This window comes from Anthonomus grandis, chromosome 20 (assembly GCF_022605725.1).
Source record: "Anthonomus grandis grandis chromosome 20, icAntGran1.3, whole genome shotgun sequence".
NCBI classification, from domain to species: Eukaryota; Metazoa; Arthropoda; class Insecta; order Coleoptera; family Curculionidae; genus Anthonomus; species Anthonomus grandis.
The window spans coordinates 5,949,939-5,973,349 of record NC_065565.1 but is presented as its reverse complement, the minus strand read 5'-3'; the positions used below and the strand labels follow the sequence as shown (position 1 = coordinate 5,973,349).

At 35.2% G+C, this 23,411-nt stretch overlaps 1 protein-coding gene across 4 annotated transcripts; it reads left to right on the top strand.

The window, feature by feature from the left end:
- The first annotated feature begins 3,502 nt into the window (after positions 1–3,502).
- On the top strand, positions 3,503–16,724 carry LOC126747903 (acidic leucine-rich nuclear phosphoprotein 32 family member A). 4 transcript variants are annotated; one of them, XR_007664460.1, is made up of 7 exons: positions 3,503–3,710; positions 7,034–7,197; positions 7,260–7,472; positions 7,532–7,646; positions 7,701–7,866; positions 12,784–14,205; positions 14,886–16,724. XR_007664460.1 is itself a non-coding variant. In XM_050456876.1 (6 exons), exons 1-6 carry the CDS (start codon positions 3,663–3,665, stop codon positions 12,828–12,830), a joined length of 753 nt encoding a protein of 250 aa, XP_050312833.1. In that variant the 5' UTR covers positions 3,503–3,662; the 3' UTR covers positions 12,831–16,724. The 4 variants fall into 4 exon arrangements, 1 of the variants encoding a protein (XP_050312833.1); XR_007664459.1 differs by having other exon boundaries at positions 12,784–14,375; XR_007664458.1 differs by having other exon boundaries at positions 12,784–14,715.
- The last annotated feature ends 6,687 nt before the right edge of the window (positions 16,725–23,411 follow it).

Below are 23,411 nucleotides of genomic sequence, written 5' to 3'. Positions count from 1 at the left end.
GAACTCACGTTTCGCCGCCATGTCAATGTGTCCGGTTTCCAAAGGGGAAATGGAGAAGAAAAGTAAATGTATAGCGCCCTCACGACCAAAACTTTCCGGAGGTAAACTTTCCCATTCGGATCTCCAGGCGGAGGCTGGTCGGAGGGGTCCATCAGGCGGATCAAAAAGCCTAAAAATCAATTTCTGCAACATCAGAGGCCTAAACACCAATATTAATGCAGTACACCAACACCTGCAATCAAATAAGCCTCACATTCTGGCACTGGCAGAAACAAAGGTGAAACCTTCAACAACAAATGTTCACCTCATTTATCCTGGATACGACCTACACACCCGATTTCGGCTAAACTTTGGCAGTATTTGTCAAGAACGATTTGAGTTGCCAGCGGGAGGAAACGCTTGAACCTGCGGACTTCGACGTCATGTGGTTCAAAATAATAGCCAGTGGTGCCACGAAATTTATCTGCTGTATCTACAGACCACCAAGCGACACCCAATATAGACGGCTCTTTTTGAACCTGGTTGATTGCATTAACTATCTGCAAATTGACTGCTCAAGCGCAGAAATCATCGTTATGGGTGATTTTAACGTTCACAATATCAACTGGCTGCGCTTCTGCAACAAGAACGACGATGAAGGACGAGAAGCTGAGCTATTTGCCACCATATACGGGCTTACGCAGCTTGTGGAGGAACCTACCATCGAGACGGTGAGTTCGCGAGTCTCCTAGATCTGGTCTTGGCTTCAGACCCCGACTCGTACACTGTATCAGTACAGGCCCCCCTAGGAACATCGGACCACAAATTGATAACAGTCTCTTGCCAGTTGGATGTTAAAACGCAAGATCCTCCGATGCCGCGGAAGGTATGGCACTATAAATCAGCAGAGTGGAATCATCTTCGGGAATTTTATCGCTCATTACCTTGGAAAAAAGTCTGCTTTAGAACCAATCAAACCAAACAAGGGACGATCTTGGCAGGAATGAAAGCTTATATCCCTTTTTCTACTAAATGCGGATCAAACAACAAGCAATGGTTCAACTTGAATTGCAAAAAGGCAGTAAACACTAAAAACGCAGCATATCGCAAATGGCGTCAACATCCTTCCATCGAAAATCGGAACTTTTTAGCCTCCAGAAATAGCGAATTATTGATGAATGCAAAGAGAGTCACAACAACAGGATGAAAAACAAACTGCTAAACTGCTCAAATGGAACAAGATCTTTCTGGTCGGTATCGAAAGCCGTTAGTCAAGGATTTGCTAAGTCGGCCTTGCCACCCCTAACAGCAGATGATGGTTCTATCGCGGTAACAGGAAGGGAAAAAGCCAACTTACTGGGTAAACTCTTCGCGTCCAATTCTACTCTGCACTCGCAAGGCAAAACACCGCCATATTTGCCAAGGGTGAATTCATCGATGGGAGAAATTTCGTTTTACCAACGAATTATAAATAAAATTCTTAAAAGCGTAGACACCAACACAGCTACTAGACCCGATGGAATTCCAGTCCTAATCCTAAAACGTTGTGCAGACGAATTGACTCTTCCCTTATGTAGACTGTTCACGGCATCGTATAAGCAGGGCTCATTTCCAACAAGCTGGAAAACTGCTGGAAAAAGGGTAAGAAGACGATACCCTCCAATTACCGCCCGATTGCACTAGTTCCAGTAATATCGAAGATTATGGAGAGAGCAGTCAACCAACAACTGTTAAGATATCTAGAATCATCTGGACTAATCAGCGATCATCAATACGGCTTCCGAAAGCTTAGATCCATCGGCGATCTTCTGGCTTACGTCACACACTTGTAGACCGAAGCCATGGAGAAGCACGGCGAGTCCCGCTCAGTCGCTCTTGACATTTCCAAGGCATTTGACAGAGTGTGGCATGAGGGACTACTAACCAAGATCTCCTCAATCGGCATACAAAACTCATTATTGAATTGGATCAAAAGTTTTCTTGAACAACGAACAATCCAAGTAGCCGTCGATGGACACCTCTCCGACAAATTTAACATTAACGCTGGAGTCAAAGATGCATTCTATCCCCCACCTTTTTCTTGGTATATATCAACGATTTGCTAGGAACCACTGTCAATACAATCTACAGCTTTGCGGACGATAGCACACTTATTTCCACATTTAAGTCCGCCAAACCAACGACAACCGCAATTTCTCAGAATCTTAGGCAGCAACAAGTAGCTTTAACCAACAAAGTTGAAGAGGCAACACACGAAGAAGTACCATTAGCAGCAGAGGTAATAAAAGCGAATGTTAGTGGAGCTATTAATGAACCTACTCCAAAACGCCATAAGGCAGCGAAGTCCAAGATTAAAGAAGTTGCTGGTTGCATCAAAGACTTAAATTCTTTAACGACGTCTATTCGAGATCTACAATCTACGGAATCATCTGAAAATGAATTCGATATTTTCGGGAAGAGCGTAGCTGCACAATTAAATAAGTTGCCCCTTTTAGCGGCCGTCACGGCTCAAGCTTACGAGTGGGGCGATAACAATTTGGTCAATTTTAACGTTAAAAAAACGCAGGCTGCAGTATTTACGATGAAGACTAACCTTGGTGGCCCGGAGCTGGTTATGGCAGGGAAAACATTGCCAATGAAATCATCTTTACATCTTCTAGGAGTCGAAGTCACCAACAGTATGTCCTGGCATGACCACGTTGCCGAAATCGCCAGGGCAGCTTCCAAAAAACTCGGAGTGCTTTTCAAAACGAAAAAACTGTATACACCAGAACAGCTGCTGACTCCTTATAAGGCTCAAATACGCCCTTCCCTCGAGTATTGCTCGCATATTCGGAGCTCTGCACCCAAGCATAGTTTAAAGCTGCTAGATTCTATACAGAAGAGAGCTATTCGCCTTATCGACAAACCAGAACTGACAAAGAGGCTGGATAGTCTGGAGCACAGGAGAAAGGTGACTGATCTCCGTTTATTCTACCGTTATTATCATGGTAAGTGCTCCTCTGAGCTGGCAGGCCTCATTCCACCCAGGGCTGTTCCGGCAAGAAGGACGCGTCTAGCAGTTGCGGCTCATCAACATCGAGTCCACCTGCCTACCCCAAGGATGTCGCTGTATCGGGACTCATTCATCTGGAGAACATCTTCTTTGTGGAACGGGCTTCCACCTCACATATTTCCCGACGCATGCAACCTACAGCGATTCAAGATAAATGCCCACAAATATCTTCGCGCAAGCACCACTCCAAGAGTGATTGTGTTTACCATAAAAAAAAAAATACAGTTCACGCATTCGTACTTGAACATTTATATATTTAATTGATTCTCCTGTAACTGGGTATATGTAACCTGTTGGAAATAAAGCTTATCATTATTAAATCCCACGCTACGATTTCCATTAATGACTCCAGACCTTCATGATTCCTTAGAATAATGTTGGTGTCATCTGTAAAGATTATCAACCGGTGAACGTAATCGTAAAAAGGCCCGAACGCGCTTTAACGGTGTACGTACGTCAAACGGACCGGTCGAGTTGCGCATGTGCAGCTTGTTTAATGGAATCTTGGCGGTCGTCTTCGCCTCTTTTTTAGCTATTTACGGGGGTTTTTCTATTGATGTTCGAATATTTTAATTCGCCGTACGTTGGTCGGTTAATGTTAGTAACGTAATTAATAGAGCACCACGCAATGGAAAAACGCATCGAATTAGAGAAAAGGGGCAAAAACCCGGCGCAGGTGAGCGTTTCCTTAATTCCCGACCAATATTTACGTTTTTACTGCGACACAAGAAATTGTTTTGAAAAATTTTAACGTCTGTCAATATTCGATTTCCATGCTTTTTCCTCGTTTCGTGGCGTGTAATTGGGGTGTTTTAGGGGTCTGTTGCCTAAACGGGCCCCTTTTGATACCCTTGAGAGCTTTAAAACGCGATTTTACCCCGAAAAAGCCGGAAAAATATGTTTAATGTGGGGTAATAACAAACATGGTTTCTATAAGCTGTAACTGTGTTACAAGGGGGGACCACTTGACAATGTTGAAACGCGGTCCTCGAGGAACTTTTCGCTTTTTTTCACGCTTTTCTTGTATCATTTGCCATATTCTCATTAATTGCTTATTGCTCAATGAAAATTGCATAATAATCAAGTTTGGCATCATGTGGAACCACCATTCCAGTTGTTTGGTACCAGCTTCTTTATCATATTCAAGCATAATACTTCATATAAATGTTAATCGAGTAGTCTATGTTGTATATAGTTAGTGCTCCATCCTACTTGGAGCTACTGCAATGCTTGTTCGACACACTCTGTTATTGAAAAATTACAAAACAAACAAATGGATAATCAGTAGACGAATCAACGAAAATATAATGCTCTTTCTAAGATTGCATTTCCTTCTTAGGCACAGGAGACTCCTTTTTATCTCGGAAACTTTATATGTATATTACATGGATATTGTGTTTATAATAAAGTGTCTTAAGCGTCAAAAGCTTTTTGAAAGTTAGAGGGAGTTTTGTCCAACAGGAGCCACCTAGTTTGAAGTTTTTAGACCGATATCGGAAATACAAGATTTTTATTTATTACCTGACATTTTTGGTCATAACTTGAAAACCACTTAAGATATTCACATAATTTTTTCACATCGTTAAAATGCGATTATTGAGGATGGATTTGAGGGTCAAAACATTACTCTGGGTAAAAAATTGATGCGGCAAGGGCTGTTTTGGTTTGGGTAGTTTTTTTAGTACTTTTATTAACAATTTTTAACTTTCCTTGAGAATATCTTAAAAAATAATTAGAATATTTTTAAAGGGTTTTTAGTGCACCCAAGGGCATTTCTCACCAAACAATTTCATATATGAACAATTCTTGTACCTCAACAATTTTTTGAGTTAGAGGGAGTTTTGTCCAACAAGGTCCCGGAGCCACTTAATTTGAAGTTTTTAGAACAATATTGGAAATACAAGATTTTTACATTTTTGGTCATAACTTGAAAACCACTTAAGATATTCACATAATTTTTTCACATCATTAAAATGGGATTCCTGAGGATGGATTTGAGGGCCAAAACGTTACTCTGGGTTAAAAATTGAGGTAGCTAGGGCTGTTTTGGTTCGGGTAGTTTTTTTTACTACTTTTATTAACAACTCCTAACTTTCCTTCAGAATATCTTAAAAAATAATTAGATTATTTTTAAAGGGATCTTAGTGCATCAAAGGGCATTTCTCACCAAACAATTTCATGTATGAAAAATTCTTGTACCTCAACCATTTTTTGAGTTAGAGGGAGTTTTGTCCAACAAGGTCCCGGAGCCACCTAATTTGAAGTTTTTAGACCACGATTGGAAATACAAGATTTGTACATTTTTGATCATAACTTGAAAACCACTTAAGATATTCATATAATTTTTTCACATCATTAAAATGGGATTCCTGAGGATGGATTTGAGGGTCAAAACATTACTCTGGGTTAAAAATTGAGGTGGCTAGGGCTGTTTTGGTTGTGGTAGTTTTTTTTAGTACTTTTATTACCAATTTTTGACTTTCCTTCAGAATATCTTAAACAATAATGGGAATATTTTTAAAGGGTTTTTAGTGCATCAAAGGGCATTTCTCTCCAAACAATTTCATATATGAACAATTTGTGTACCTCAACAATTTTTTGAGTTAGAGTGAATTTTCTCCAACAAGGTCCCGGAGCCACTTAATTTGAAGTTTTTAGATCAATATTGGAAATACAAGATTTTTACATTTTTGGTCATAACTTGAAAACCACTTCAGATATTCACATAATTTTTTCACATCATTAAAATGGGATTCCTGAGGATGGATTTGAGGGTCAAAACATTACTCTCGGTTAAAATTGAGGTGGCTAGGGCTGTTTTGGTTCGGGTAGTTTTTTTAGTACTTTTATTAACAACTCCTAACTTTCCTTCAGAATATCTTAAAAAATAATGGAAATATTTTTTAGTGCATCAAAGGGCATTTCTCACCAAACAATTTCATATATGAACAATTCTTTTACCCCAACAATTTTTTGAGTTAGAGGGAATTTTGTCCAACAAGATCCCGGAGTCACCAAACATTTTATCTATTACCTGACATTTTTGGTCATAACTTGGTAACCACTCGCAATATTTTCATAATTCTTCTAGATTGTTATAGTAGGATTCCCGAGGATGGATTTAAGGGTAAAAACGTCCCTCTGCGTTAAAAACTGAAGTAGCTAGGGTTGCTTTTAACTCAGGTGTTTCTGGTAGCTTTTTCACTAACTTTCCTTAAACCTACCTTACCTTAATTCTTATAGTTCTCTAAACTGTAAGTACCTATAATTCCAGAATATAACAAATCATTCTAATAGGCAAATATATATATATAAGTACCTACACTGATTGTTATTTATAACCAATTACAAACCCTCATAACCGAGCAACATTACATATTACAATTTATATAGTTAATTTAATATGACATAAAATTATGACAAAAGTGACATGAAAGTAAGTTGTACCTATATCCTCTAACAGTCAAGATCATGTGAAATCATATAAGTTAGTAAAGTTTTATAGACTTCCACAGTAGGCAAAGAATCAACTTAAGCCTCTTGTAAGAATATTTTTTAAATTTTCACATGTTAAAGTCACTTGTCCAGGCAGTTGGAACTATCGGGAGTCATTTTTTGGCATTTCCAGGCAGTTGTAATTGTCCATTTCTTTCAGGGAATTGCTTGGAAGTAAATTCAACTGCCTGGAATAGTCACTTGAATTCCAGGCAGTTAAAATCAATATTTCCAGGCATTTGATGCATTTTTGACTGCCTGGAATAGTCCTTTGACTTGCAAGTAGTTGCATGGCAATTTTTTTTTTAAATTAATGAAATTTCAGTCCAATTAAGGTGCTTCTATTGTTCCAAATGAGATGTTCCTTCATAACCCGAGGTATTTCTATTGACTTCACTTATCACATCCCTCAGATTGTTTCCTTTCTTTGTGGTTTCTTTTGGTTTCCTTAAAACTGTACTACCATCATGTTCTCCGGTTATGACAAAACCAATTTTTCAATAGATCACAGAACTGAATCTGGACAACTGCAGGAGCACAACTATAGTGGGACTCACAGACGAGTTCGAGAATCTCGAGATCCTCTCTTTGATCAATGTCGGTTTGACCTCCCTGAAGGGGTTCCCCAAGCTTCCGAACTTGAAGAAGCTCGAATTGAGCGACAACAGGTACTTCCCTCGCCCCTTTCGACTTCTATAAATCCTCAAAATTGTGTGTCGTTCTCACTTAGATTGACCGGAGGTTTCGACATTCTGGAAACCAGTCCCAAACTGTCCTACCTTAACTTGAGCGGCAATAAAGTCAAAGACATTGAATCGTTGGAGTTCCTGAAGATGTTCAAGAACCTGCGGCACCTCGACCTGTTCAATAACGAGGTGACCAACGTGGAAAACTACCGGGAGAAGATCTATAAGATGATTCCCAACTTGAAATATTTGGATGGGTACGGACTCGGTTAATTACTTGAGTCCTTTGGTGATTAAATCCGTTTGAATTTTAAAGGTACGATGCTGAAGACGAGGAGGAGAGTGAGGTTGAGGATTGTGAGGAGGTCAATGGTAACGGGGAGGAGGGCGATGATTCTAATGAGGATGAAGAGGAACTCTCCTTTGATGAGGTAGCACACTTGTTTGTGAATTGGGAGAGTGTTAAGTTAATATGGATTTTTTAGGAGGATGAGTTGGACGAAAGTGTGGGTCTAGGGATGGTTTACTCGGAACATATTGATGATCTGTCCGATGAGGAGGACTACGAGGTTGAGGAAGGGGAGGAGGAGGACGAGGAGATCGATGACGAGGAAGAGGAAGAAGATACTCAGAATCTCTCCACCTCAAGCGGTAAGTTATTATTAGTCTTGGACATTTTTCTTTATAACTTGCAAAATAATTGAGGTATTTTTGTAATTCTTTTAGAATATTATAAGGGGGCACTCTGCAGATTATTTATTTGTAAAAAGTTTGTTTCTAGGTTCAAAATTGGCTTGGCTACAGCTGTTTTTGTTAGATAGTGATTTTTTTACAAAAATTCTTAATTTTCTAAGGATTTCTTAAAAACTTTTTGAGGTACTTAAATGGGGGTTTTACTGTAAAAAAATGCGTTTTCAAACGAATAAGTTCATATATGAACCATTTTTGTGGGTTCAACAGTTTCTGAGTTACAACCAGTTTTGTCTGACAAGACCCAGTGCCCACCAGATTTAAGGGGGAAACTTTCGATTTTTAATTATTCTTGGACAATTTTCCATATAACTTCCAAATTAATTGAGATATTGTTGTAATTCTTTTAGAATATTATAGGGGGCACTCTGCAGATTATTTACATGTAAACAATTTGTTTCTAGGTTCAAAATTGGCTTGGCTACAGCTGTTTTTGTAACAGACTGATTTTTTTACAAAAATTCTTAATTTTCCAAAGATTTCTTGAAAACTCTTTAAAGTACTTAAATGGAGTTTGCACAGTAAAAAAAGGCGTTTTCTAACGAATAATTTCATATATGAACCATTTTTGTGGGTCCAATAGATTCTGAGTTACAACCAGTTTTGTCTGACAAGACCCAGTGCCCACCAGAGTTAAGGAGGAAACTTTGGATTTTTAATTATTCTTGGACAATTTTCCATATAACTTGCCAAATAATTGAGATAATTTTGTAATTCTTTTAGAATATCATAGTGGACACTCTACAGATTATTTACATGTAAACAGTTTGTTTCTAGGTTCAAAATTGGCTTGGCTACAGCTGTTTTTGTTAGAGAGTATTTTTTTCACTAAAATTCTTAATTTTCTAAGGATGTCTTGAAAACTCTTTACAATACTTAAATGGAGTTTGCACAGTAAAAAAAGGCGTTTTCTAACGAATAATTTCATATATGAACCATTTTTGTGGGTCCAAGAGATTCTGAGTTACAACCAGTTTTGTCTGACAAGACCCAGTGCCCACCAGAGTTAAGGAGGAAACTTTGGATTTTTAATTATTCTTGGACAATTTTCCATATAACTTGCCAAATAATTGAGATAATTTTGTAATTCTTTTAGAATATCATAGTGGACACTCTACAGATTATTTACATGTAAACAGTTTGTTTCTAGGTTCAAAATTGGCTTAGCTACAGCTGTTTTTGCTAGAGAGTGATTTTTTTACAAAAATTCTTAATTTTCTAAGGATTTCTTGAAAACTCTTTAAAGTACTTAAATGGGGTTTTTACTGTAAAAAAGGGCGTTTTATACCGAATAACTTCATATATGAACCATTTTTGTGGGTCCAATAGTTTCTGAGTTACAACCAGTTTTGTCTGACAAGACCCAGTACCCACCAGATCTAAGGTTCTTAGAATAATTCGAAAGTTTGAATATTTTTATTATTATGGGACAATTGTTCATATAACTCACAAGATTTTTTTTAAATTTCGAAACTTAATGTCCATAATGCCTCTACTAACAGAATTTCACAGAATTCCTTATTATTAGATATTAAGGCGTTCGATTAATTACGGTCTGTTTTCTGTTGTAATGCTATAAACCTTTTTTTTAATAATCTCTTAAAAAAAAAATTGTCTACAGGGTTTAAATCAGGTGATCTTGGTGGCCAAAAAATCGCTAATTGATTTTTTAATAATCAACTACCATAACAGTGATAAACATACAGGGTGTACATGCTTAAGGTGAAGCAAATTTATTAGAAATGTATGTTGATCTAAAAAAACATTAAAAATCAATTAGCGATTTATTGGCCACCAAGATCACCTGACTTAAACCCAGTGGACATTTTTTTTTGGGGGAGGTTCCTTAAAAAAAGGTTTATAGCATGACAACAGAAAGTAGGCCGTAATTAATTGAACGCCTTAATGTCTAATAATAGGCGAATTGTTCTGTGAAATTTAGAATTATATGATTGACCTTAGTAGATGCATTATGGGCATTAAGTTTTGCCATTTAAAAAAATATCTTGAAAGTTATACGGAAAATTGTCCAATAACAATAAAAACATTCGAACTTTCGAATTATTCTAAGAACCTTAAATCTGGTGGGTACTGGGTCTTGTCAGACAAAACCGGTTGTAACTCAGAAACTGTTGGACCCAGAAAAATGGTTGATATATGAAATTATTCGTTAGAAAACGCCTTTTTTTACTGTGCAAACCCCATTTAAGTATTGTAAAGAGTTTTCAAGACATCCTTAGAAAATTAAGAATTTTAGTGAAAAAATCACTCTCTAACAAAAACAGCTGTAGCCAACCCAATTTTGAACCTAGGAACAAACTTTTTTACATATAAATAATCTGAAGAGTGCCCCCTATAATATTCTAAAATAATTACAACAGTATCTCAATTAATTTGGAAGTTATATGAAAAATTGTCCAAGAATAATTAAAAATCCAAAATTTTCTCCTTAAATCTGGTGGGTACTGGGTCGTGTCAGACAAAACCGGTTGTAACTCAGAAACTATTGGACCCACAAAAATGGTTCATATATGAAATTATTCCTTAGAAAACGCCTTTTTTTTGCAGTAAAAACCCCATTGAAGTACTGTAAAGAGTTTTCAAGAAATCCTTAGAAAATTAAAGAATTTAAGTGAAAAAATTACTTTCAACAAAAACAGCTGTAGCTAACCCAATTTTGAACCTAGAAACAAACTTTTTACATATAAATAATCTGCAGAGTGCCCCTTATAATATTCTAAAAGAATTACAAAAATATCTCAATTAATTTGGAAGTTATATGGAAAATTGTCCAGGAATAATTAAAAATCCAAAGTTTCCTCCTTAAATCTGGTGGGTACGGGGTCTTGTCAGACAAAAGCGGTTGTAACTCAGAAACTATTGGACCCACAAAAATGGTTCATATATGAAATTATTCGTTGGAAAACGCCTTTTTTACTGTGAAAACCCCATTTAAGTACTTTAAAGAGTTTTCAAGAAATCCTTGGAAAATTAAGAATTTTAGTAAAAAAATTACTCTTTAACAAAAACAGCTGTAACTAACCCAATTTTGAACCTAGGAACAAACTTTTTACATATAAATAATCTGTAGAGTGCCCCTTATAATATTCTAAAAGAATTACAAAAATATCTCAATTAATTTGGAAGTTATATGGAAAATTGTCCAGGAATAATTAAAAATCCAAAGTTTCCTCCTTAAATCTGGTGAGCGCTGGGTCTTGTCAGACAAAACTGGTTGTAACTCAGAAACTATTGGACCCACAAAAATGGTTCATATATGAAATTATTCGTTAAAAAACGCATTTTTTTGCAGTAAAACCCTCATTTAAGTACCTCAAAAAGTTTTCAAGAAATCCTTAGAAAATTAAAGAATTTAAGTGAAAAAATTACTCTTTAACAAAAACAGCTGTGGCCAAGCCAATTTTGAACCTAGGAACAAACTTTTTACATATAAATAATCTGTAGAGTGCCCCTTATAATATTCTAAAAGAATTACAAAAATATCTCAATTAATTTGGAAGTTATATGGAAAATTGTCCAGGAATAATTAAAAATCCAAAGTTTCCTCCTTAAATCTGGTGAGCGCTGGGTCTTGTCAGACAAAACTGGTTGTAACTCAGAAACTATTGGACCCACAAAAATGGTTCATATATGAAATTATTCGTTAAAAAACGCATTTTTTTGCAGTAAAACCCTCATTTAAGTACCTCAAAAAGTTTTCAAGAAATCCTTAGAAAATTAAAGAATTTAAGTGAAAAAATTACTCTTTAACAAAAACAGCTGTGGCCAAGCCAATTTTGAACCTAGGAACAAACTTTTTACATATAAATAATCTGCAGAGTGCCCCCTATAATATTCTAAAAGAATTACAACAATATCTCAATTAATTTGGAAGTTATATGGAAAATTGTCCAGGAATAATTAAAAATCCAAAGTTTCCTCCTTAAATCTGGTGGGTACGGGGTCTTGTCAGACAAAACTGGTTGTAACTCAAAAACTATTGGACCCACAAAAATGGTTCATATATGAAATTATTTGTTGGAAAACGCATTTTTTTACTGTGAAAACCCCATTTAAGTACTTTAAAGAGTTTTCAAGAAATCCTTAGAAAATTAAAGAATTTAAGTAAAAAAATCACTCTTAAACAAAAACAGCTGTAGCTAAGCCAATTTTGAACCTAGGCACAAACTGTTTACATGTAAATAATCTGCAGAGTGCCCCCTATAATATTCTAAAGTTAAATTAATTTCACAGTTAAATAAATACAAAATCCATGCCTTTTAGACCCAGGTGAACTGCCTGCAAGGAATTATTTAATTAACTGTTTAAAGGCGAGCCATTTTTGTTCTATTAAAAAAATCAAAATACCTGGAATAAATTCATTATTTTATTCCAGGCAGTTGTCAATTAACGACCTTATTTTACGCAATAAAACCCATTAACAAAATCTACAATACACAGGTCTTGTAGCGTATTTCATCGCGTATTTGCCTAATACGCGCTCGAATTTCACCTTAAAAGAACGTGTAAAAAATATAATATCTTTAGGTAAAAAAAAAGTCAAGAGGGGCTAGGTCGGGTGACCTAGGCGGCCAACGAATCTGTTCAACAGTCTATTAAATAATGCTCTTACATCATTGTGTTGCAAATAGTATTGTTGTCATCTATCCAAGCTAAAATGTGCTACAAGGTCTTAAGTTTACTGTTTTTACTGATCAGGTCTTGACGTTGCCTTTAGGGGCGAAACACAGCGTGTTATCAAACTTATAAAAAAGTCCCCGTGTAACGAGCCGAGAGTGACAATTAAATTTATTTCAGCAAAAGGAAAAAAGAGGAAGCACGAGGACGGAGAGGACGACGATTAAACAACAAACAACTTCTACTCGCATCCGTACATCAAACAACCACAAATCGGGACGATCGGCGTCTTTACGTTTTCGGTTTACAATTGAGCCTTCGGCCCTTTTTTACGGTGCGATGGCACTTTATCGTAAGTGGTGCCGCGCCGATTGCTAAACGAGGTCCAGGTCGTACCGAAGGCTTTAAAAAACCGTTCATACAACTTCGAAAGGTGCGACAACGAGTCGTCGCGATAAAAAATTGCGAGAGTCGAATGCGACCCTTAATTGTCCCGGTTTAACGTTTAAAGTTGTAATATACATAATATTTAAAAAAAAAAAAAGAACTGATATAATAATAATAATGATAATGATAATAATAAAGTCGTGTTTTAAAAATGTTTATTTTTAACTTAACGGGGGTAAGGGGCGGTTTTTTTTTTATACGTCGGCAGGGTCATAACTATTTTTCATATTGAAAAATTCGCGCCGGCACTTTTTTGTTTTTTTTCTTGTTATTATTAATGTGGGTGAAGTAAAGAAATACCTACGTGCGATTCATACAAATCGGTTGATTAGTAGTGAAGTAAGAAGACATTTTGCAAAATGGGCCTTTTTGGAAGTGATTTTTTGTAAATTTTTAAATAAAGTCATTTCTACTGGACCGAAATTATTCGTTCACCCCTTAAAAGTTGCAGAATGTTCTTCCAAAGCTTTTAAGGGTAAAATCACACAAATCCATTCATCAGAAGTGAAGTTATAAGACTTTTTGCAAAATGGGCCTTTTTAGAAGTGATGTTTTGTAAATTTCTGGATAAAGTCAGTTCTACTGCACCGAATTAATTCGTTCACCCCTTAAAAGTTGCAGAATGTTCTTCCAAAGCTTTTAAGGGTAAAATCACACAAATCCATTCATCAGAAGTGAAGTTATAAGACTTTTTGCAAAATGGGCCTTTTTGCAAGGAATTTTTTGTAAATTTCTGGATAAAGTCAGTTCTACTGCACCGAATTAATTCGTTCACCCCTTAAAAGTTGCGGAATGTTCTTCCAAAGCTTTTAAGGGTAAAATCACACAAATCCATTCATCAGAAGTGAAGTTATAAGACATTTTGCAAAATGGGCCTTTTTGCATGGGATTTTTTGTAAATTTTTGGATAAAGTCAGTTCTACTGGACCGAATTAATTCGTTCACCCCTTAAAAGTTGCGGAATGTCCTTCCAAAGCTTTTAAGGGTAAAATCACACAAATCCATGCATCAGAAGTGAAGTTATTAAATATTTTACAAAATGGGCCTTTTTGGAAGTGATTTTTTGTAAATTTTTGTATAAAGTCAGTTCTATTGGTCCGAATTAATTCGTTCACCCCTTAAAAGTTGCGGAATGTTCTTCCAAAGCTTTTAAGGGTAAAATGACACAAATCCATGCATTAGAAGTGAAGTTATTAAATATTTTACAAAATTAGCCTTTTTGAAAGTCATTTTTTGTAAATTTTTAAATAAAGTCACTTCTACTGGACCGAATTAATTCGTTCACCCCTTAAAAGTTGCGGAATGTCCTTCCAAAGCTTTTAAGGGTAAAATCAACCAAATCCGTTCATCAGAAGTGAAGTTATAAGGCATTTTACAAAATGAGCCTTTTTAGAAAGGATTTTTTGTAAATTTTTGAATAAAGTCAGTTCTACTGCACCGAATTAATTCGTTCACCCCTTAAAAGTTGCAGAATGTTCTTCCAAAGCTTTTAAGGGTAAAATCACACAAATCCATTCATCAGAAGTGAAGTTATAAGGCATTTTACAAAATGAGCTTTTTTGAAAGTGATTTTTTGTAAATTTTTAAATAAAGTCAGTTCTACTGGACCGAATTAGTTCGTTCACCCCTTAAAAGTTGCGGAATGTCCTTCCAAAGCTTTTAAGGGTAAAATCACCCAAATCCATTCATCAGAAGTGAAGTTATACGACATTTTACAAAATAAGTCTTTTTAAAAGGGATTTTTTGTAGATTTCTGGATAAAGTCAGTTCTACTGGACCGAATTAATTCGTTCACCCCTTAAAAGTTGCGGAATGTTCTTCCAAAGCTTTTAAAGGTAAAATGACACAAATCCATGCATCAGAAGTGAAGTTATTAAATATTTTACAAAATGGGCCTTTTTGGAAGGGATTTTTTGTAAATTTCTGGATAAAGTCAGTTCTACTGGACCGAATTAATTCGTTCACCCCTTAAAAGTTGCGGAATGTCCTTCCAAAGCTTTTAAGGGTAAAATCACACAAATCCATTCATCAGAAATGAAGTTATAAGGCATTTTACAAAATGGGCCTTTTTGGAAGGGATTTTTTGTAAATTTTTGGATAAAGTCAGTTCTACTGGACCGAATTAGTTCGTTCACCCCTTAAAAGTTGCGGAATGTTCTTCCAAAGCTTTTAAGGGTAAAAGCACACAAATCCATGCATCAGAAGTGAAGTTATAAGGCATTTTGCAAAATTAGCCTTTTTTCAAGGGATTTTTTTGTAAATTTCCGGATAAAGTCATTTCTACTGGACCGAATTATTTGATTCACCCCTTAAAAGTTGCGGAATGTCCTTCCAAAGCTTTTAAGGGTAAAATCAACCAAATCCGTTCATCAGAAGTGAAGTTATAAGGCATTTTACAAAATGGGCCTTTTTGAAAGGGATTTTTTGTAAATTTTTGGATAAAATCAGTTCTACTACACCGAATTAATTGGTTCACCCCTTAAAAGTTGCGGAACGTTCTTCCAAAGCTTTTAAGGGTAAAATCACAGAAATCCATTCATGAGAACTGAAGTTATAAGAGATTATACAAAATTACCCGTAGAAGAAACTTTTTATTTAAATTTCTTTTCCAGACAATCATCATACTTAATTTAACTCGTTGTTCGTTGCATTTAATTTAATTTCGGGTCCCTTTGATCGTTCTCATTCAGGGTCAGAGTCTCTCATTCGGACAACACTAAATAATCTGTTAAATATTTTATTTTAGTGATGATTTTACCAGTAATTAATGCAATTTCGGGATTTTAATATAAATTGTCACCCAATTGGTTTCCTGGAAATTCGAACCGTAACACCACGACAAAACCCATTCAGTAATTAAGAGTGTAAGTAATATTTAAAAAACAACATTTGAACACACAATCATAACCTCAAAAATGACTTAATAATTGAGATTTAATAAAATTTAACTGAAGCATTCCGCTCAACCAAAATAAGGACGGAATCCTATGGCCGCTTTCGGGTAAATTAAAAGTCAATGGTGGCCGAGTCGGGACGTCTGGGCGGCCAATAAAATTGTCGAAGTTCACTGGACTCTTCTTGGATGCTATTGGTCGGCGGTAAACCTTGATCTAAGCCTTATAGTCCGGGCGTTTATGTACTAAATACTTCACATAATTGCCGCTGTAGGAGATTAATTATGTACATATCCTGCAGGGTTTTGAGGCACTTTATTTGTTTATAAAATCAAATCGTTGTTGGAAAGATCCTTGAGAAACTCTGACTCTTGTAATAAACAATAGAAAAATGCCTTCGATACGGCCCTGGTTTAGTTTAGTTTAATTCTGTCATTTTTCACTAGTTACGTTTGTAAAGTTTAAACTTTTAGCCCTAAAGACGCTCGAATGTAACAACTTCCTGTTAATTAATGTTCTCTCAATATTTAAGACTCTTTGTTAAAATCGTCGACTCGATCCCATTTTTCCTTTTCTTTTTTCATTTTATTGTTTTGTTTGTAATTTTAACCGTTAAATATTATTATAAGTATTAAATATAAAAACAAAATAACCCACATAATATTATATTAAATTAAAATTTTAGCACTTAGGTTTTCTTTTTTTCGTTTTTATATAGAGCCTAATGATTTCCGAATAAATTTAATATTTTTCTTGAATTAAAAAATCGCCTTATCAAAGTGTTTTTGTTTTAATTATTTATACCTTTGTCCTTTGTTGTTATTATACCCTAGTCGAATTTGGAATTAAGCTGTCCAGGGATTAAAGGTTGAAAATGCAAATGAATTTTGAATGTCCAGGGACGTTTTTACCCTTAAATCCATGCTCAGGAATCCCGCTATAATGGTTGAAAAAATTATGAGAATATTTTGAGTGGTTTTTAAGTTATGACCAAAAATGTTGGTTAATGAATGAAAATCTTGTAATTGCAATAGAGGGACTTGATGGACAAAATTCCCTCTAACTCGAAAAGTTTTTTGGGTACAAGGATCGTTCTCATATGAAAATGTTTAGTAAGAAACACCTTTTCTTGCACTAGAATTCTTTTAAGAATATTCCTATTACTTCTTAAGATATTCGCAAGCAAAGTTAGAACTTGTTAATAAAAGTTGCAAAAAAAACTACCTAAACCAAACGAGCCCTAACTCCCTCAATTTTTACCCAAAACTGACGTTTTGACCATCAAATCCATCCCCAGGAATCCCATTATACGATGGTGATAAAATTATCAGAATATCTTAAATAGTTTCCAAGTTATGACCAAAAATGTCGAGTAAAGGATAAAAATCTTGTAATTCCAATTTGCTTCCAAAAACTTCAAATTTTATGGCTCTAGGACCTCGATGGATAAAATTTCTTCTAACTCAAAAAGTTTTTGAGGTACACGAATCGTTCTCATATAGAATTGTTTGGTAAGTAATAGACTTTCTTGGACTGAAACCCTTTCAACAATATTCCCATTATTTCTTAAGATATTCTCAAGGAAAGTTAGGATTTGTTATAAAAAGTATCACCAAAAACCACCCCAACCAAAAGAGCCCTAACTGCCTCAACTTTTACCCAAAACTGACGTTTTGACCCTCAAATCCATCCTCCGGAATCCCATTACAAGAGTGTAAAAAAATTGTCAGAATATCTTAAGTAGTTTCCAAGTTATGACCAAAAATGTCGAGTAATGGATAGAAATCTTGTAATTCCAATATGGTTCTAAAAACTTCAATATTGGTGGCTTTGGTGCATACAATTCCCTCCAACTCAAAAAGTTTTTGAGGTACAAGAACCGTTTTCATATGAAATTGTTTGGTAAGAAATGGACTTTCTTTCACTAAAACCCTTTCAACAATATTCCCATTATTTCTTAAGCTATTTTCAAGGAAAGTTAGAATTTGTTATAAAAAGTATCACCAAAAACCACTACAACTAAAAGAGCCCTAACTCCCTTAATTTTTCACCCACATTCACGTTTTGACCCTCAAATCCATCCTCAGGAATCCCATTATAAGGTTGTGAAAAAATTATTACAATATCATAAGTAGTTTCCAAGTTATGACCAAAAATGTCGAGTAAGGGAAAAAAATCTTGTAATTCCAATAGGGTTCTAAAAACTTCAAATTAAGTGGTTCTGGGACCTTGGTGCACACAATGCCTCTAACTCAAAAAGTCTTTGAGGTACAAGGATCGTTTTTACATGAAATTGTTTGGTAAGAAATGGACTTTCTTTTACTAAGAACCTTTTAAGAATATTTTAATTATTTTTTAAGATATTGTCAAGGAAAGTTAGAATTTGTCATAAAAATTATCACCAAAAACCACCCCAACTAAAAGAGCCCTAACTCCCTCAATTTTTCACCCAGATTGACGTTTTGGCCCTCAAATCCATCCTCAGGAATCCCATTATAAGGTTGTGAAAAAATTATGAGAATATCTTAAGTAGTTTTCAAGTTATGACCAAAAACGTCAAGAAATGGATGAAAATTTGTCATTCCAATATGGTTCTAAAATTTTCAAATTAGGTGGCTTTGGGACCTTGGTGGATCAAAATTACCGCTAAATCAAAAAGTCTCTTAGTTACAAGATTCACAACTAAAAATTTTCCTCAAGAAACATTAGAGAACCCTTTCTCATTGGTCTGACAGGCTAATGACATTGTAAGTGAGGTTTTGAGACTCTAATAGCTACCAAGAAGTCAGTCTTTCATTTTTACTGTCTAAAATGTGTAATGACCCCTATGCCGTTAGACTCTGTTTAGTCAAACTCATCATAAAAAATAATCTATTAGAGTCAAATCTGGTGAGCGTGATGTCCAGTTTATAAGAGCGTCATTTCTTCTTCTGATCCATCTATTTGGACAATGTTGATGTCCGACACAATATAACTCGTGAGTCGCTGTGTTGCAGACGGACGTTTTCACCCTCAAATCCATCTGCAGGAATCCCACAATAGTGGTGTAGAAAAATCTTGATTAGTTTCGAAGTTATGTCCAAAAATGTCGAATTACAATACGGTTTTAAACAGTTCAAATTTGGTGGCTCTGGGACCTTGATGGACAAAATTCCATCTAACTCGAAAAGTTTTTGAGGTACAAACATCGTTCTCATATGGAATTATTTGGTAAGAAATGGACTCTCTTGGACTAAAACCCTTTTAAGAATATTCCTATTATTTCTTGAAATATTGTCCGTCAAAGTTAGAATTTGTTCAGAAAAGTAGCAAAAAAAACTACCCCAACCAAAACAGCCCTAACTACCTCAATTTTTACCCAAAACTGACGTTTTGACCCTCAATTCATCCTCAGGAATCGCATTTGAAGGATGTGAAAAATTATCCGAATACCTTAAGTAGTTTCCAAGTTATGACCAAAAATGTCGAGCAATGGATAAAAATCTTGTAATTGCAATATGGGACTAAAAACTTCAAATTTGGGTGGTCTTGGAACCTTGGTGCACACAATTCCCTCTAACTCAAAAAGTTTTTGAGGTACCAACATCGTTCTCATATAAAATAGTTTGGTAAGACATGGACTCTCTTGGCCTAAAACTCTTTTAAAAATATTCCTATTATTTCTTGAAATATTCTCCGTCAAAGTTAGAATTTGTTAAGAAAAGTAGCAAAAAAAACTACCCCAACCAAAACAGCCCTAACTGCCTTATTTTTTACCCCATACAGACGTTTTGACCCTCAAATCCATCCTCAGGAATCTTATTATACGGGTGTGAAAAAATTATCAGAATATCTTAAGTAGTTTCCAAGTTATGACCAAAAATGTCGAGTAATGGATAGAAATCTTGTAATTCCAAGATGGTTCTGAAAAGTTTAAATTTGCTGGTTCTGGGACCTTGGTGCACACAATTCCCTCTAACTCAAAAAGTTTTTGAGGTACAAGGATCGTTCTCATATAGAATTGTTTGGTACGAAATGGACTTTCTTGGACTAAAACCCTTTCAAGAATATTCCCATTATTTCTTGAAATATTCTCAAGGAAAGTTAGAATTTGTTAAAAAAAGTATCACCAAAAACCACCCCAACTAAAAGAGCCTTAACTCCCTCAATTTTTCACCCAGATTGATGTTTTTACCCTCAAATCCATCCTCAGGAATCTCATTACAAGGGTGTGAAAAAACTATCAGAATATCTTAAGTAGTTTCGAAGTTATGACCGAAAATGTCGAGTAATGGATAAAAATCTTGTAATTCTAATATAGTTCTAAAAACTTCATATTTGGGTGGTCTTGGGACCTTGGTGCACACAATTCCCTCTAACTCAAAAAGTTTTTGAAGTACAAGGATCGTTTTTACATGAAATTTTTTGGTAAGAAATGGACTTTCTTTCACTAAAGACCTTTTAAGAATATTTCAATTATTTCTTAAGATATTGTCAAGGAAAGTTAGAATTTGTTATAAAAAGTATCACCAAAAAGTACCCAAACCAAAAGAGCCCTAACTGCCTCAATTTTTACCCAAAACTGACGTTTTGACCCTCAAATCCATCCTCAGGAATCGCATTTTAAGGATGTGAAAAAATTATCCGAATACCTTAAGTAGTTTCCAAGTTATGACTAAAAATGTCGAGTAATGGATAAAAATCTTGTAATTGCAATATGGTTCTAAAAACTTCAAATTTGGGTGGTCTTGGGACCTTGGTGCACACAATTGCCTCCAACTCAAAAAGTTTTTGAGGTACAAACATCGTTCTCATATGAAATAGTTTGGTACGACATGGACTCTCTTGGTAGAACCAAGCTTCTACCTCTTTAAGGTAGAAGCAAAGTATATAGATTTCAACTGTGTTATGTTAGACTGTGGTAGAACGATCGTTTTTATATGAAATTATTTAGTAAGAAATGGACTTTCTTGGAGTAAAACCCTTTCAAGAATATTCCCATTATTTCTTAAGATATTCTCAAGGAAAGTTAGCATTTGTTATAAAAAGTATCACCAAAAACCACCCCAACTAAAAGAGCCCTAATTCCCTCAATTTTTCACCCAGATTGACGTTTTGACCCTCAAATCTATCCTCAGGAATCCCATTATATGGAGGTGAAAAAATTATCAGAATATCTTAAGTAGTTTTCAAGTTATGACCAAAAATGTCGAGTAATGGATAAAAATCTTGTAATTCTAATATGGTTCTAAAAATTTCATATTTGGGTGGTCTTGGGACCTTGGTGCACACAATTCCCTCTAACTCAAAAAGTTTTTGAGGTACAAACATCGTTCTCATATGAAATAGTTTGGTACGACATGGACTCTCTTGGCCTAAAACCCTTTTAAAAATATTCCTATTATTTCTTGAAAAATATTGTCCGTCAAAGTTAGAATTTGTTCAGAAAAGTAGCAAAAAAAACTACCCCAACCAAAACAGCCCTAACTGCCTCAATTTTTACCCAAAACTGACGTTTTGACCATCAAATCCATCCTCAGGAATCCCATTACAAGGGTGTGAAAAAATTATCAGAATATCTTAAGTAGTTTCGAAGTTATGTCCAAAAATGTCGAGTAATGGATAGAAATCTTGTCATTCCAGGATGGTTCTAAAAACTTCAAATTTGGGTGGTCTGGGACCTTGATAGATAAAATTCCCTCTAACTCGAAAAGTTTTTGAGGTACAAGGATCGTTTTCATATGAAACTGTTTGGTAAGAAATGGACTTTCTTTCACTAAAAACCTTTTAAGAATATTTCAATTATTTCTTAAGATATTGTCAAGGAAAGTTAGAATTTGTTATAAAAAGTATCACCAAAAACCGCCACAACTAAAAGAGCCCTAACTCCCTTAATTTTTCACCCACATTCACGTTTTGACCCTCAAATCCATCCTCAGGAATCCCATTATAAGGTTGTGAAAAAATTATTAGAATATCATAAGTAGTTTCCAAGTTATGACCAAAAATGTCGAGTAAGGGAAAAAATCTTGTAATGCCAATAGGGCTCTAAAAACTTGAAATTAAGTGGTTCTGGGACCTTGGTGCACACAAATGCCGCTAACTCAAAAAGTTTTTGAGGTACAAGGATCGTTTTTACATGAAATTGTTTGGTAAGAAATGGACTTTCTTTCACTAAGAACCTTTTAAGAATATTTTATTTATTTTTTAAGATATTGTCAAGGAAAGTTAGAATTTGTCATAAAAATTATCACCAAAAAGTACCCAAACCAAAAGAGCCCTAACTGCCTCAATTTTTACCCAAAACTGACGTTTTGACCCTCAAATCTATCCTCAGGAATACCATTATATGGAGGTGAAAAAATTATCAGAATATCTTAAGTAGTTTTCAAGTTATGACCAAAAATGTCGAGTAATGGTTAAAAATCTTGTAATTCCAATAGGGTTCTAAAAACTTCAAATTTGGGTGGTTCTGAGACCTTGGTGCACACAATTCCCTCTAACTCAAAAAGTTTTTGAGGTACAAGGATCGTTCATATATGAAATTGTTTGGTAAGCAATGGACTTTCTTGGAGTAAAACCCATTCAAGAATATCCCCATTATTTCTCAAGATATTCTCAAGGAAAATTAGAATTTGTTATAAAAAGTATCACCAACTAAAAGAGCCATAACTCCCTCAATTTTTCACCCAAATTGACGTTTTTACCCTCAAATCCATCCTCAGGAATCCCACTGTCTTAGCATGAACAAATGATTAAAGTTCCAGTACCATATTAAAAAAATTTCCATCCCAAACATATATGGCTGTATCCAAGGGTCCTTAAAGTACAGCCGTGCATTGCTCCTTCTCTCTCTTACCAGCAGGTTAAACTAATTGCAAACTGTCCTTGTCTGTTCCACTTTTCCCTTAAGCAAAGACAAGGACTTCGGTCTTTTATTGATTCACCTTTTCATAACATAAACACATCGAACAAATAAAACAACGCAACGATAAGAAACATGTGTTTACTATATTAATGAATAAGAGCTACAGTAATGGACAAATAACAAAAAAAAATAATAATATTGTAGGTAATACAATAATCCTACGATAAAGTCTTGTGAAGCGATCCAAGTAACTTCACGCACAGTGTATAAAAAATATATCGAAGTAACTAAAACTAATTTATATAATGATTATTAATAATGATTTTATTATTCACAAATTTTGTTTTTTTTTTTAAGGGAGGAGTGGGGGGCGGGGGGTCGTAAAACTCGTGAGCTAAAAAAGGACAGAGGATGCGGCGGAAATTGGCTTCTTCACATTCCCGAAACTTCCAAAAAATAAGAGGGAGAGAGAGAGAGCAGACGAATTTAGTGTATCGAGGGGGGAGAATAATAATTTCAAGGCACGATTGATTTTTATTTTTTTTTTGTTTTTTTTTTTTACACGAAAGCACAGTGCTTGTATAAGTAAGTATAGCGCGTGCGTTATTATTATAATGCCT